Source organism: Aegilops tauschii, chromosome 3 (genome assembly GCF_002575655.3).
Source record: "Aegilops tauschii subsp. strangulata cultivar AL8/78 chromosome 3, Aet v6.0, whole genome shotgun sequence".
NCBI classification, from domain to species: domain Eukaryota; kingdom Viridiplantae; phylum Streptophyta; class Magnoliopsida; order Poales; family Poaceae; genus Aegilops; species Aegilops tauschii.
Window position 1 is genome coordinate 563941331 of NC_053037.3, and position 16604 is coordinate 563957934.

The 16604-nt window shown below is 42.9% G+C and overlaps 1 protein-coding gene and 1 long non-coding RNA gene across 2 annotated transcripts; one reads left to right on the forward strand and one right to left on the reverse strand.

Annotated features, from left to right (window-relative positions):
* Nucleotides 1-1876: 1876 nt before the first annotated feature.
* Nucleotides 1877-3716, reverse strand: LOC109749845 (F-box protein At5g07610). The gene is made up of 2 exons (XM_020308817.4): nt 3541-3716; nt 1877-3465 (listed from the first exon to the last, which is right to left on the reverse strand). The coding sequence occupies exon 2, from the start codon at nt 3433-3435 to the stop codon at nt 2245-2247; it is 1191 nt and encodes a 396-aa protein (XP_020164406.3). The 5' UTR covers nt 3436-3465; nt 3541-3716; the 3' UTR covers nt 1877-2244.
* Nucleotides 3717-10628: 6912 nt separating this feature from the next.
* LOC109749937 (uncharacterized) lies at nt 10629-12348 on the forward strand. Its single transcript, XR_012181059.1, has 3 exons — nt 10629-10727; nt 10805-10883; nt 12135-12348. It is a non-coding gene; the product is annotated as an uncharacterized lncRNA (long non-coding RNA).
* Nucleotides 12349-16604: the final 4256 nt, after the last annotated feature.

Consider the following 16604-nt stretch of genomic DNA (forward strand, 5'->3'; position numbering starts at 1 on the left):
AAAAGAAATAAATAATAAGACGTGCCACCAATAGCAGAGCATGGACAACATACCCAATGATGGAGGAGACAGGAAATCGGAGCAGCATGACACCTCACAAAAACCTCATGTAGTATGCGCGCACGTGCCAGAAACAACCTGGGAGAGAATCACCCTCCCGGTCCCGTTCGATTGGCAAGCCTCCTCCACTATTCGGCACCTGGATGATTGAAGGGATGAAAGAACAAAACCATTTCTCGAAGAAGAAAAATTCTGCAAATTTGGCTAATACCAACACAGAGCTACTGCCATGTGTCGAATGAGACCATCGAACCGAAGCATCAGAACTGTTTCAAGCATCCTCCATCATCAATCAGGGCTTATGAACCTCTCGATGAAGAATAAGTTTCTTGACCTAGCGATCTCACCCAAATGAACAAACTGGGGCGCCATTCTGCAGATGCAATTCTCTATTTGCTCACCTCAACCATGATCCTCGGTGTACTCCTCGCCCAGTAGACAGAACAGGAAAAACCAGTGGAATTGTACCCAACAGAGGACAGGGAAGCGTCTACAAATGTACAGCAACAACCCAAGAGCGCTAGCTCTGCATAAACAGTACATGAAAAATAAATCAACAGCCGACAACACCTAACATCCAACAGGCGAGATGTTCAAATAGCTTACTATGATTAGAGTCGGCACTGTTCCAATCAAAAAGCAGGAAAGCAAACTGAGATTCAATATAGTACTACAAGAAAGAAATCCTTTCTAGGGGGATCCGAAAATTAACCTCCACCATATATTATGATAGTGCATACATGTAATTTTGAGTAGTTTCGGCTGCCCACGTGACCAGCCTCGTCGAAACATAACAGAACAGGCCAGCCATAAATACAGAAGTCCTGAAAACCGAGCACGAGCAGTCACCACACAAGGTTCTCAAGCAGAATAATGATATGAGTAATAAAATTAGCTAAGAAAAGCACTGCCACTGCTTACACAAACCTGATCAAGTCGGTGAGGCCTCTCAAGTGCCACTTACAGATGAAATCCAGACATGTATAAAATATATTCGGATAAGAACAAAATTGTTGATTGATGTCATACAAGAATACATACTACTTGTTTAACACTCCAGTATAGTTCCCACATGTTTTACAGTTGTGATAGCTATCTTTCGGTACTTCAAACTAACATACAGAGAAGGCATCTGCTACCAAAAGTATCATACTTTAGGTGGATCCAATCATCCAGACATCCACTACATACCATGTCAAGATCACATATCACAATAAATGAATCATGCAATTAAATAAAAAGGTCCTACAAGAAACGAGATAATTCCAGTTTAGACTGTAAGATAAAAGGGTCCTACAAGAAACGAGATAATTCCAGTTTAAATGCAACTGCTTACTCAAAAGTCAAAACTCATCAAGTCATTCAGGCTTCTCAAGTGTCACTTACAGCAGAGCCAAGTTATGCATTTGATAAAATACACTAGGATAACCCAATAACAGAATTGTAGTTGTTTAACACTTCAGTATTGTCCCCACATGCTCGAGTTTTGATGCTTCTATCTTTCAGTACTTAAAACTAGCATACAGAGATGGCATCTGCTACCAAAGGTCTCCTATTTTCAGCTGGATCCAGTCATCTGCTACATACTTCAAAAACTATACAGCCTTAACAGTATTATCGGATTCCAGAAGAAATACCTTAACGCATATACGTAGATCATTTCAGTGTTGACTGGAGATAAACAAAAGCATCCAGTCCATATTGTTAAAAAAACCGGACCCATACATCCAGTCCATATTGTTAAAAAAACCGGACCCATACATCCAGTCCATACTAAGAGATATCCAGATGCAGAAGTTGCAACAAATGCAACACATTCTCAAAGAGAGACGAATTTAGATAAAAAGACAGCAATAATGGTTCAACAAAACGATCATAATATCCATGATTTAAGTAGCAGGGCATTACAACTGCATAGGCTGCTAACTGCCATGAATATACACAACTACACAAAGGCAAGTTCAGTCACTAAGTTACTGCAATAGTCAGGACATAGTGCTCAAGCGCCAATAGAAACTATCAGAACTTCATAAATGTCTACCCCAGTCACTGCTGCACAAATTGAAGACCTAACTCAAATATCATCAGAAACATGGACAATTATGAAGCTGTGGTATGCAGCAGCCAGGCCATTGAACTTCACATTCAGATCCAAGTTAACATAAAACACAGCTGAATAGACATTTAGTACCCATCCGCCAATGATTCTGAGAACAAGGGAACATGTGGATGAAAAAGAGTCTTGTCGCCACAGGCAGGCAATTCAGCTGTACACTCAGAGCCAAGTTGACATATAAAACGCAGCTGTCTAGAATCCATGTCATATGACATTAGTGTCTTGTCATGTCCAGCGACTATAAAAATCAAACTGTGTTCTGGATGCATTGAAATAACACTATAATCATTCGCATACGACGAATACTTTGTTCCAAACAACTGCAAGTGGCTCACATTGTGCTTCAAAGTCCATTTTCCTTTAATGAAGTCATCAAGAACCCAGATTGATAATTCAGAACCATCAGAATCAGCAGGACTATTTGCAAAATACAACTGTCCTTGAGATGGAAATATGCCATTGATATCATCAGCATAGTACGGTGGCTTAGGAATATGAACAAGTGACCAATTATCTCCTTCCACATCAACAGCTACAATTAAGTTATTATAGGCAGCCAAATTAAGGATCCCGTTTAAAAACGAGCCGGGTGAATTCTTGGGTATCGCAAATGGTCCATGCTCAACTGTTTGATATTTCCACGCTCCAGCTTTGGACCAGTAAATTGCTAGTGTTTGGATGCGTCCATAGCACTCGCTTTGCTCGTCCTCGGCTATACCCCACGACTCCTCATCTATGAACTCAAATACATGGAAATGGGAAGAAATGGCCGGGTCAAACCCCAGGCGAGTGGCGCTCGACGTGCTGGACCAGTCGGTGGCAGGCACGGACACCCATTTCTCAGTGGTGGGATTGCAAACAACATAATCCAATTTCAGGGGATGAGCAGCCTTCCAGCAGCGGCAGAGGAGGAGGCCATTGCAGGCGTCCAAGATGTCAAGGGTGTCGCAGTTGGGCAGGAACGACAGCGAGGGGTCGACCAGAGGGGAGCGTTGCCGTGACAGATTCGTAAAATAACGAGCCTTCCTGGGGGAGCGGAATTGGTTGTAACCTTCGTAGAAGAAGCCGACGATGGACTGCAGCATCTTCTTTCGGTGGTCGCGGTGGGAGATGAGGTCGCGCCAACGCTTGGAGACGCATTTGCAGCAGCATGTCGACTTGTAGCGCAGGCGCGAGATGATGTCGACGAGGAGGTCGTCGGTGAGCTTGACCGTCGGGTCGACCTCCTTCGTGTTCTTCTTCTGGGAGCCCGGCGCCATCGCCGTCCGTGGAGATGAGGAGCGGCCGATCTGCTCAGATTAGGAGCAGATAGATTAGGGATTCATCCTGGCGTTGAGGTAAGCCTGAGGAGAGAGAGGGCCTACCAGGCGCGTGGCGCGCGAACTGCGAAGGAAGAGGCGGCGAGAGCGTCGGCTGCCATCTGCGCCGGCGAACGAGGGTTTGGGCGTGCGCCGCTGCTAGATGCGGCGGAGCTCGGCAGTCAAGTTCTTTTTTTTAGACAAACTGTGGAGACGACGGGGGAGTTGGGGGGCTGGGCCGTGTGACCTTTTCCTTTGTGCTGGAACGGGCCGTGTGACCTTTTCCTTTGTGCTGGAACGGGCCGCGCGCAGTCGAAGCGCAGTAGTACATTTTACAAAATATCACCTGATGTAAAAATGATATATCCTCCACCGAAGAAAATATGCAATGTTTGCGTATCATTTCATTGACGGACAAAAATAGAATTAATACAAAAGGATACAACACATGACAAAAATACAGAAAGGCGTGGGCATAACACACAACAAAGAGGCAAGGGATGATCGGCCTGAAAAGAGGATAACACATAGCAAAACCCACCAATCACGGAACTAGAGAGGCAGGCCGAACCAGCATGACATCTAACATCTCCAAAGCCAACATTGGGGACACCACGATCGAGCAAGATAGCGCCTACAAGAAGCTGAACGACCTGGTCCAAAGAACCGGATCTAAGGGTTCCCCGGTGCTCGAAGAGGGGCACGGGTATGGCCATTGCAGCGCCTCCAAGATGGGAGACGACACTCGCGAGTGTTGTCGCTGCCAACAACGACAAAGCCAGGCATGGCTTCTCCACCTGGCGTGAGTCTGAGCAATCCTATAACCGACATAACAGGGTTCGTAGATGTGGGAGTCAGGTCACTGGTTGAGACCTCCACATTAAGAAGGGATATGGGTGGGGCTGTGCCTACCATCGGAAGGTGGCATCGAACGCCACCAGAACACGAGCTTTGGATCTGGCGCATGGACGAGCCGAAGTGGGCTGTCGCTGTCATGTCCTATATTCTATGCTATTATAGTATCAATTTTGGATGTTTTGTATGCAATTTTATACCTTTTTTGGGACTAACCTATTAACCTAGTGCCCACTGTCAGTTGCTATTTTTTTTGCTTCTTTTTGGCTTTTTCGAAAATCAATATCAAATAGAGTCCAAATAAAGAAAAAACTTTGGCTTAATTTTTTCTGTACTAGAAGGGACCCACGAAGGTTCTGGAGAAGACCTGACGAGCCACGAGAGGCGACGAGCTCAAGGGGCGCCCTATGGGGTGGTCACGCCCCCTGAGCTTGTGGGCCCTCGTGGCACCTCTTGACCTAATTCCTCTTCTATAAATTCTCAAATATTCCCAATATACCAGAGAGCCACCCAAAACACTTTTTCGCCGCCGCAAGTCTCTGTTCTTCCGCGATCCCATCTGGAGGCCTTTTCCGGTACTCTGTCAGAGGGGGAATCGATCACGGGGGGCTTCCACATCATCCTTGCTGCCTTTCGATAATGCGTGAGTAGTTCATCACAGACCTACGGGTCCATAGCTAGTAGCTAGATGACTTCCTCTCTCTCTTTGATCCTCGATACAATGTTCTCCTCAATCTTCTTGGAGTTCTATCCGATGTAATATTCTTTTGCGGTGTGCTTGTTGGGATCCGATGAATTGTGGGTTTATAATTACATTATTTTTTAATACTAATTGAGGCTTTTCTGAATTCTTTGATGCATGATTGTTATACCTTTGTATTTCTCTTCGATCTATCGGCTTAGTTTGGCCAACTAGATTTATTTATGTTGCAATGAGAGAGGTGCTTTGTCATGGGTTCAGTCTTGCGGTGCTCAATCCCAATGACAAAGTAGCTAGGGGACATGACACGTATTTGTATTGTTGCCATGAAGGATAAAACGACGTGGTTTATTCATATTGCTTGGGTTTACTTTGTCTACATCATGTCATCTTGCTTAAGGCGTTACTCTGTTTTATACTTAATACTCTAGATGCATGCTGGATATCGGTCGATGAGTGGAGTAATATTAGTAGATGCAGCAGGAGTCAGTCTACTTGTCTCAGACGTTGCCTATATACATGATCATTACCTTGAATATCATCATAACTATGCATTTTTCTATCAATTGCTCAACAATAATTTGTTCATCCACCGTATGTTATATGTGCTCAAGAGAGAAGCCTCTAGTGAAAACTATGCCTCCAGGTCTACTTTTAACATATATGAAAACACAAAAATACCTCGCTGCCTTTTTATTTATTTTATTTTGTTTTGCAATTTATCTATTTACCTACCAGTACGAGATTTGATTCTTGCAAATAACCGCCGAGGGGATTGAAAACCCCCTTGTTTGCATTCGGCACAAGTATTTGCTTTTGTGTGTGTAGGTGCTGCTAAACGAGATTCTGTGCGGTTCTCCTACTAGATTGATAACCTTTGTTCTTAACTGAGGGAAATACTTATCTCTACTGTACAACTTCATCCTCTCCTCTTCGTGGAAATCCCAACGCGGCTCACAAGTAGCACCGGTGAACCGAAGAAACTGGAAAGGACACACAACAGATTGGCGATGTCGGAACCGCGCCGGCAGATGGCACCAGCAAGCCAATGACATTGGAGGACACATGTCCAGGGCCCCCAGGATAGGAGCAGCGCTTGTAAGGGGTCCGTCGTGAGGCCTCATGCCCCCACTATCTTAACAAGCCTGTGGGGAAGTAACCGTCGTGATCTCAAAACCCACTACATCGAAGTCATCACCGTAGCTCGAGGAGAGGCGCCGCAACACATGTTGGAGCAGCGGGGGAGATGCAATAGCTGAAAGAAACCGCTCCCTGCCACGCCCAAGACTGGATCTTGGGGTAGAGGTCACTAGTGTAGAAGACACTAGTGCCAACATTGTAAAAATAACATTCCTGGCATGGAAGGTCAACGCCAGCAACATGGCGCCATTTTTAACAAAATACAGATGGCGTGGAGGGGCGGGCCACAGCTTGAGAGGGCCACGTGGCGAGGAGCGACAAGACAAACGAAGCCACCACCGCGTCAGACTCTTCCGGCCGCTAGGACGTTGGAGTAGCTGTACAAAGGAAGAAGGGTACACGCCTCACTGCCATTGTCCTTGGGGGTGAGCAGGCTTCACTGTCGAAGTGTCGATACCCTCTAACGACGGCTTGGAGAGCAATGCGGGAAGCGAGGGGTGTGGCCACAAGTTTGGATCGCCGAGTCGCCCCTTGGAGCGGAGGGGGGCTGAGCATTTTGTCTGTGCAGATAAAAAATAAAAAATATCTATATCTATACCAATTCAAAAAGTTTCAAATGGACAGATTCAGTTCATCTCAACCATCAAACCTGTCAATCCAACGACACAACCGAGCAACATCCATGATCTCCCTTGTTGTGGTGCAATATCCATTGTAGCCATCGCTCGTCCTTCCTGGGAAAGAAAAACTCCTCTCGTCTCAGCTATCCTCTCCGCCAACTCCTTTGTATTTCATCTCATTTATCCATAGCTAGATATTTGTATCTAGATACCGTAATTACTGATAGTAAAGAGGGAATCGAGTCTCAAAAGAGAGCAATATTTGGCTCTTAAGACTTTGTATCAAAGCTAGTAACGATCCTATTGGCGATGAGATGGTGGAAAAAATTCTACTCAAGCCACTCTTGAGAGATGGCTGCCAACACCAATACGGTAAAGAAAGATAGCGGAGTAGACGGATAGGTTTGACAATATATTGAGAAGCATGGTTGAACCCGTGAAGAAAATCAAGCAGATCTAGGTCTCCACCGACGAGGCTTCCAAGCAAGCCTCCGATCTGGCAACGGTCGTGGATGTTCCACAAGTCTGCCTCACGCACGTCACGTTAGCCATGTGACCCACCTTATACCGGATGCAACAAGCATTTAATTGAATCACATTTATACCTTAACAATATTTTTACTAAAAATACTACTTCCGTCCCAAAACAAGTGACTCAACTTTGTAGTATAAAGTTGAGTCTGTACTACAAAGTTGAGGCTGTGTTGGACAACAAGGTATTGCAAAAACTGTAGTATTGGAAAACTGCAGTATTTTAAACTATAGGTACTAGATACCACAGTTTTCACATACCAAAGTATTTTGAAGTATTGAGAATACTTTGACATGTTTGGTTGGTACTCGTTTACAACGACGTAAATTAGCTGCATAGCCGTTTCATAGCAGTTGCAACATGGACATTCTTAGCTGGCCTTGCAAAATGAATGGCCATGCTCGCACAAACAGACCAGGTGGCATTCCTGGGCATCAGCGGCGGCTGTAGCGCAGCAACGCGACACAGAATATTGACCGACACTATGGCTTGGGCCTAACAGAGGCGCATAGTGGCGAGCCGGCTAGGACGGTGAGCGGAGGCACGGGCGACGGTCGGGAGCAATGCATGTGTGGACAACAGTGCCTTGTGGACTCGCGTTGCAGCCATCAGCACAACCATGGCTAGCCAGCGTACTGAGGCGTAGGAGGAGAGAAGGAGGAGTGCAAGCGGAAGTACGAAGGACAACATTTTTTTCTATTGCTTTCTCTTAGCTTGTCCATGGCCGACGATGTCAAACAGAGTGCGGCAGCGGCAGCGGCGGCTTGCAGCGAGGAAGCTGACGAACAGATTCGTTTTCTTCGCCAACACTGTTTTTAAAAAAGAGGTCGGAGGTTTTTTTTTAATACAAAGGAAATACTTCGGTTTTGGCAATACTGCAGTTATAAATACCATAGTTTTTTGGGTTGCCAAATAGGTCACAGTAATTAAAACCGTAGTAATTAAGAAAACTGTAGTATTCCTATAATACTTAGAAAAAACTGACCTACCAAACGGGGCCTGAGTCACTTATTTTACAAAGTTGAGTCACTTATTTTGGGACGAAGGAAGTAATATGCAAGTACAACGACCATGGAATTGAAGCTGAATTTACATATGAGTTTTCATTGTACTAAAACATATTTTGATCGTTATTTGGGATTAGTAAGTGTTTAATGTTCACCCACCATACCAAACTGCAATATCGTTGTGTGAATATTAGGGACGCACTACCTTGAATCTTTGCTTGATATATACTCCCTCAGTTTCTTTTTAGTCTGTATATAAGGTTTGGTCAAAGTCAAGCTTTGTAAAGTTTGATCAACTTTATCTACTACCCCTATAAAAGAAAGAGAAGGCAGATACAACTTAAAATCTGGACCGTCTAATCACATCATCAACGGCCTAGATACGTCGTTAACGAAATAGTCTTTGTTAACGAAACGCTAATCCCCCACTTCGTCTCACCTGCATGTCCTCTGTTCAAAACCACCGCTCCGCCGTTCAGAAAAAGAGCAAACAACACTCCGAGCCCGTTCGCCCACGTCATCTCGCCCCGCCCGCATGACCTCGACCTCTCGCCTACTCCTCCTCTCCGTTCCTCCCGCAGCCGTAAGCCGCCGGAGCTGCCCGCCACGCCCTTCGCCGCCGGAGCCACTGCCGAGCCCGTCCGTCGCGCCCGAGCCACCGCCCTTCGCCGTGGGAGCCGCCACCGAGCCCATCCATCGCGCCCGAGCCGCCGCCTGGCGCGGGCCTGGGTGCTGGCGACGCGACGAATCGTCCACGTCGGCCCCTCACCGATCTGTGCCGGCTTTTGCATCGCCATGCCGCCGTCTTCATCGACCTCTCACTGCGTACTGTTATGGGTGGCCGGCGAACAAACCCACCTACTGCCATATCCGTCTCAAGATTGAACGCACCGCACCCATCCTTCGTTTCACAGGTCAGCCCCCAATTTGTTGTGCCACCATCCCTGTCACTGGTACAGCAGATCCATTCGGGTTTTTTTTTTCACATTTGAGAGAAGATGGATAAGTAACAAATTTGTGTCCAGATTATCTTCAGTTCGTGCTATTTATCCATCAGTTTTGTCATAATCATGTTTTGATCCCAGAGACCCATATCCCAATGTGTTTTTGTATTTGTGGTTCAAGAGATGAACAAATGCGCTCCTGTCTGATCGATATTTGTGAATCTGCAAGCAAGGGTGAGCAGAGCTCCAAGGTAGCGACGCCGTGGGCGGCAGTGCCGGGGCTGGCCGCTGTTGGCAGCAGGAATTCACCATCGGTCCTCAAATCCACCATACTACGCTGCTGCACAATCTCAACCAGGTGGGGAATTCTTCTTATGTGGCGCACATTAACACTTATCTAGGTGAAAACCTGTTCTTGAAGAAGAACTTGCCAATTGACCCATCCGGCAGTCGGCTTATTAGGGACGGTGTCATTTTCAGACCATGAGATGGCTTTCTAGATAGCTACAGAGTCCTGCTCATTTACTCTTTGCACATAAATTGTCTGCTAGCCGTTGCTGATGTTAATTCATTGCTGGATCGTTTGTCAATAGGTTGATCAATGTAGCTATACCTGGAGTCATTTATGAGAGAGCAATAAATAAGAAAAGAGTTCTTAACCCATGGGATAGGAATGAAAATCATACGTTGTGCCTCAACTCTGCACAGGCCATTGGATGTACTGTGTCAACATTGGCAGGCATGATTTAGTGGAAGGAAGGGTATGTCTTCTACTCCCCACTTGTTATCTTTCTTGTAGCTTATGATGTAGCGTGATTGGTATAGACTGTTGCGCATCTCTAAACTATCCGTTTCAAAGTAACCTTGCGTCTCCCTTCAATTTTGTCATGTCCTGTATAGTGATATTTAAATTTTCTGTGATGAATTGGCAGGTATATTTTGGTATCGAATACTCTTGCCATTGCTAAATGTTGTGTATCCTTTGGGCTTCTTCACTGTATCCCAACAAATAAACTAGCATGAGTACTATATAAGCAACAGTTATTAAATACAATTTTTTTGTTCGGCGGGCTAATTGAGTTGTAGGACCAAATAGAATTTTACCAAGGGCACTTAATTGGAGATGGAAAGAACAGGTGCATTGGAAGTAGATTACACGATGGGTAAAGAACAAGCCAGAGTTCAGACTTCATGTGCACCTTTGTTGTTGCTAGATGCTTACTTGTCATGGCAATGTTCATGATCCGCGAGCCAGGGCATTCGGTACTAACCAGTGACCAAGAAAAGGTAACAGATGGGAGCTCTTCTAATCTCTTTTGTAAATATGTTGAACTATTGATATTGTTTGGTCTGTAGAGTTGAAGGTGCGACACATTAGGACCACGATAGCATTTGAGGACTAGCCACATGGTACCAACAAGCAGTTGGAGTTTAATGGCTGGCAGACTCTACTCAGTAAGCGGCATTTGTTTTTGTTTAATGAACCTTTGTAACAGAGAGTTATGTTTTTTTAGAAACTAACGGAGGTGCAGGTATACGCCCATGTGTACTCACTAGAAGGCTAATGCTAAAGTCTGCATCCAAGCGATTGTTGCATCTACATGTACACATGTATGTTTTTTTACAAAATTTTAGGTAGCATTCCCATATAATGTTAAATTACCTTCCTCACTTCAATTTGGCTTTGGTCAACAATTTAATCGAGCCAGGCCCATTTCCATCATTGTGTTTATCTAAGGCTGCTCTATCATGACTGAACATTATGGTGTGTTCGGCTATGAGAAACCTTGTTAGCACTATGTAAATGTAGCCCAGAAGACAAATGCATCACGATACGAGGACGATATGTTTAACCCCTTCTTTCCTTGCATAGTGCTAAACTGTTCTCTGGCAATTCGATCGATGTGGTAAGAGCAAGCATGGCGGAAATTAGATGGTGTTAACAAAATAGGTTCTGTAGAAAGCATCTCATAATCAGTGCCATAGTGTCACGACAACTGCCAAATTTGTTTCAAGCTTCATATACAAACTTGTAAATATGTCAACAATTACATGTGTTTACTTTATCAACAAGGTAATAGTGCTTAGTGTTTTCCAACAAAGTACAGTTCTACCCTCTAGATGAGAACTATTGGAAAATACATGATGGTGTCTTTGAACGATTTTAGATAATACTGTAAATGTCTCGCAAAGGGAAGCAAATATTGTGATCAGCTTGATGACATTGAAATGAATAATTTCGAGGGCTGATATGTGTGAATAAGACCAGTAAGGGGCAACATGCCTTTGGTACTCATCTGGTTTTGATTTATTAAAACATCTTCGAAGATAGCACCGTTTGCCCGTCCCTTCTGGCGAATGAGACTGATAGTGGGTCTCAGTTGTCATTTGTGTGGATTCATACTTTGAGTTAGTTGCTTGAATTGCATCCATGTGTTTGCCAACAAGATGGCATGAGCCTCAGCATCCACAGGGTCTGTAGCAGTAACTTCCTGCACTTCTATTGTAGATTAGACCTGGTTGGCTTGAGCCTGAACATGAACTGCAAGTCCCATATAGAGGGATCGATGATAAGAAGCATACATGTTACCTCCAACTTGTGGTCCTCTCCCAGTATTTATATGAAAGAGCTATGCTACTTTAGAAGAGGGCAGAATAGAGTAGATAGACTGATGAAAGACTATTTAAACTATCATGTTGCAATTAGTACTTTTGATTCCAAAGGATTACCAAGATACACTCCATTGCTTATATGGCCCTCTAGCTATAAGTTTACTTGAAGATTTTATCACACTACCAATTGTTGTGTGCAGAGATATTTTGTTTCAGCAAACTTGATCATGTGTACATTGTTAAGTACAGGTATCGAAGACTTCATCGGCTAAAGGGGACCTGAACTATAAGAACTCAAGCTATTTATCCTCTGGTGACGAACCTCAACTAGAAGAAGTCAAGCTCTATTTCCTCAAGCGATATATTGGGTTGTATTGTATGATTCTATATATGCTTGTTTTGTGATGTAATACGAGTGTACTCTATAGTATGATGGAATACAGAAATACTTCTTTTTGCGGTGTAATATGGATATTATTGAGAATTTTTTGAATAAAATATTACACTTGTTAGTGATGTAGTACAAATATACTTGAAAATTTTGTAAATGAAATATTGTACCTTTTGCGACAAAATGAAGTATCATACTTGTATTTTTTTAATGGGAAAATAATTTTATCCAATGCATGGATGATTATGACTTGTTTGTGGAAGGGTAGATAGTCCATGCATATCTGTTGATACATGAGTACTCCACCTCTTTGGCCAAGATTGCCAAGAGTGGAGAAAAAACCAACATTTTAACTAGAAACTAGATTATTGGATGACCCAATTGCAATGATTAGATGCTTGCTTGTGCATTAGAATAGAGGTTAAGAAATCTTACCTAAATATCTTCTCTGTCATTATTTGGTGAAACCTTGTTCTTGAAAACAATATTCTTTTATTACCTCCCAACTAGGATAAATAAGAAAATTATTACCTACTGTTATACGTGTATTACACGTGCACGCTTACTAGTATTAAAAAGTGCCATCATTCACAATATGAAATAAATATTATCAGATGCACCATGAAATGTATTTTCATACTATATGTTTTTAACATTATAGATGTTCATATTTTTTCATATAAATTTGGTCAAACATCGTGTAGTTTGACTTTGAACAAATTTTATACGCGGAGTAAAAAGAAACGGAGGGAGTATCTATCTAGTTACTGTGTGGTCTTCTTCATATGGTCTCATGCCTACACCATCTATCACATGTTGAGATTTATGAGGAAGAGGAAGTGATGTCACATGGATCTAGATGTTAGATACATGTAGTGTGCTTGGACTAGTAGGCGTCAGGGAATATGTTCATTCAAAGAGTGTGAAAACCTGTGTAACTGACCTAAGTAAGACCATCATGGCAGGCACCATGCCTAGACAAAAGTTATCTCACTGAGGAGGCGTCGTTTATGAAGTTAACAGAAGTTCAGTTTAAGACATTCAACACTTCAGCTGTCAAGTTGTCATGCTGACTTGTCTAGTATGACGCCTCCATCTGGCCAAAGTTCAATCCCATCAATAAATTCATGTCCTTGACTATGCCCTCTGGACTTCCATCTGCCATCAACAGCTTCATCCCGATGATGATTCTCTGGAAAATTTGGGATACACCAGAGGGAAAATTTGGGATGATAGTAGTATACAACGACCATGGAATTGAAGCTGAATTTGGATATGAATTTTCATTGTACTAAAAGATAGTTTGATCATTAACCTCCACCACACCAACCTGCAGTCTAATTTTGCGAATATTAAGGACACACTACCTTCAATCTTAGTTCGATATATATGTATCTACTTGGTGTGCGGTCTTTTTCATATAATCTCTGGCCTACATCATCTCTCAAATGTTGAGACTTGCAAGGAGGAAGAAGCAATGTCACTTGGATCTACTCCCTCCGTTCCAAATTACTCGTCGTGGTTTTAGTTCAAATTTGAACTAAAACCACGACGAGTAATTTGGAACGGAGGGAGTAGGAGTTAGACACATGCATGTAGCGTGCTTGGACCTTGGACAAGTGGGCATCAAGGAATGTTCTCATTATGGGACTCTAAAGACATGTGTAACACCAATATAGGCAATATGTGCACGTGTTCAATTGAGCATTTTGTTGGTCACCATTTCTTTAGGTCACTGCATCTCCATCTCTATTTTGCAGTCCGTGAAGAAGCCCGATACAGATTTGAGAGGCAATACTGACTTCTCTCTTTTTTTCCTTTGTTATCATGCACTAGTATATTGCGTTTGATCCATTGTTGTGCTGAAAATAGTGATGATACAAATGATAATTTGGAAATCCTCCAGTTAGAAGTCCAGTTTACAAACAACGTCAGGAAGGTTGGCACCTGTCCTAGGAACAAATTTGTTTCTACTCGCTCAGCAGCCAAGTGAGCTAAAACAGTGAAAAGATCAACCAACACTGTAACCAACATTGCAGCACATCCTACAAGCATGTGAATTTGACTTGGGAACTAGAATCGCTGTACAGCAACACAGAGTGCAGCAGCAGGTTCAAACATTTTGTATACAACAATCGAAAGATAGCATGCATCTCCGGTATCAGAACATATAACTCAATCTAATGAACAGGCAAGACACCATGAACCAGAGCAATTTACTTACTCATGCCAGCAAGACAGCAACTTCAGACAGGTAAGGCAATTATTGTGGCCATTCCAACAAGGCAATGCCACTGCACACATTGATCGCACGTAGAAGTAGAAACATAAATAAATAGACAGGAGACCAATAGCTACTCCCCCATCCCATAATATAAGAGCTTTTATATTATGGGACGAAGGGAGTAAAATCTAAAATGATCAAGCACCAGGAAATTCATTTACAACACAATGTAGACAGAGGGGCTTCGGAAGTTTAACTTCGACCAGTTATCATGAGAACAACGTAAATGCCATTTTCACAAGTTTCAGTTGTCTAGCACATAGAACAGTCATAAAATAGAACTACAGAAGATATAGTACGTGCCATGTGAAGTTCACAAGCAGAACCAAAAACTAATTAAGAACATCAGTGCGACTGCTTACTCAAACCTGTAGTGAAATATCTTAGGAGTGCTTGAAAATCACTTCCAACAAGGCTAAGTTAGGAATTAAACATTATAATATGATTATCAAGTGACAAAACGGTTGGTTGTTGTAACAAAAAAGAATACCAGTCAACATGCTCTACAGTTGTGATAGCTACTTACAGTATTCAGAACCACCTCATAATATTAAAAAAATCCTTCTACTTCAGGTGGAATCCATCGTCCTCTAAAAATGTGAAGATCTGATATTCCAAAGAATCTTCTACCTACAAAATGGCATGCATCCTGTTTGAACTGCCAAAATTATATACCTTAACAGAAAAAAAAGAGAAAAAAGTCCCTTAAATATATATCATTTCATCATTGAGAGGACATAAACAAAAGCTTTCAAGGGAAATTGCTAAAAAAAAGGATTTAGGCATTCAAGCATCACAAAGCAAAAGGAGAGCCATCTACATACCAAGAGTTCTAGTTCGGCAAATGCCAGAAAAGGCAGAATCACTTTTTATAACCAAGAAGTTGCAATGCAAATAAATGCAAAAGGAAGGCTCAAGATATCAAAGACGTCCATGGTTCAACAAAGCGATCTTATTATCCATGGTTTGGTCTGCTAATATATATAGGTACACAAAGGTGCCTGAGTGCACGCTCTAGTACCAACAAGAACTATCACAACTTCACAAAGCTCTACCCAACTCACTCACTACGCAAGCAAGACACTTAATGCCCATTTTCCAATGATTCTGAGAACAAGGAGGTTTCCCGTCCCAGGCAGACCATTCAACTTGACAATCGGGTCCAACTTGACGTATAAAACGCAGCTCAACAGAATCCACATAGTATGACATCAGTGTCTTATCGTCTCCACCGACGGTGAAAAGCAAATTGTGTTCCGCAGGTGGACTGAGATGACATTAAAATCTTGTGCATACAATGAATACTCTCTGCTGAACAGCTGCGAGTGGCTGAGATTGTGCTTCAAAGTCCATTTTTCAGTATTAATGTAGTCCTCAAGAACCGAGTGATAGTTCAAAATCAGCAATACTTGCATAGATAACATAAAAGAACATCACTGGTATAGGATAATAGGAATACCAATGATCCACAAATTGTTTCCTTCCACGCCAATAACTACTATGAAATTAGCTTCTAAGAAATTATGGAAGGCAGACAAATGTAGAATCCCATTAAAAAGCGCTTCTTGAATACCCGGCTATCGCAAATGCTTCCTCTTCAACTGTTCGTAGAAGAATCGCAGGAGGGGGCAGCTTCTTGCGGTGGTCAGGATGAGAGATGACGTCACCCAGCACGTGGACATGCACTTGCAACAGCAGGTGGACTTGAACGGCACAAGTGAGATGACGCCCACGAGGTCGTTGGTGAGCTTGGCCTTCCGGTCGCTCCCCTTCAAGCCCTTCTTTTCTTCTTGGAACACCGCGTGAGTCCAGATGCACAACTTAAAGCCAAATAATTTTGATGTTAAGGTGTCGCTTCCACCAAAGCTAAGTTCAGAATTAAAGGTTTTAATAGGATAATCGACTGACATAATTGTTGATTGATGTAACAAAAGGAATATTGGTCGTTTATTAGGTTAACAGAATCTCGACGTGTTCTAAAGCTTTGATAGGTAGCTTATTGTATTTAGCACCAGTTGGCACAAAAAAGTCTTTTACTCCTAAT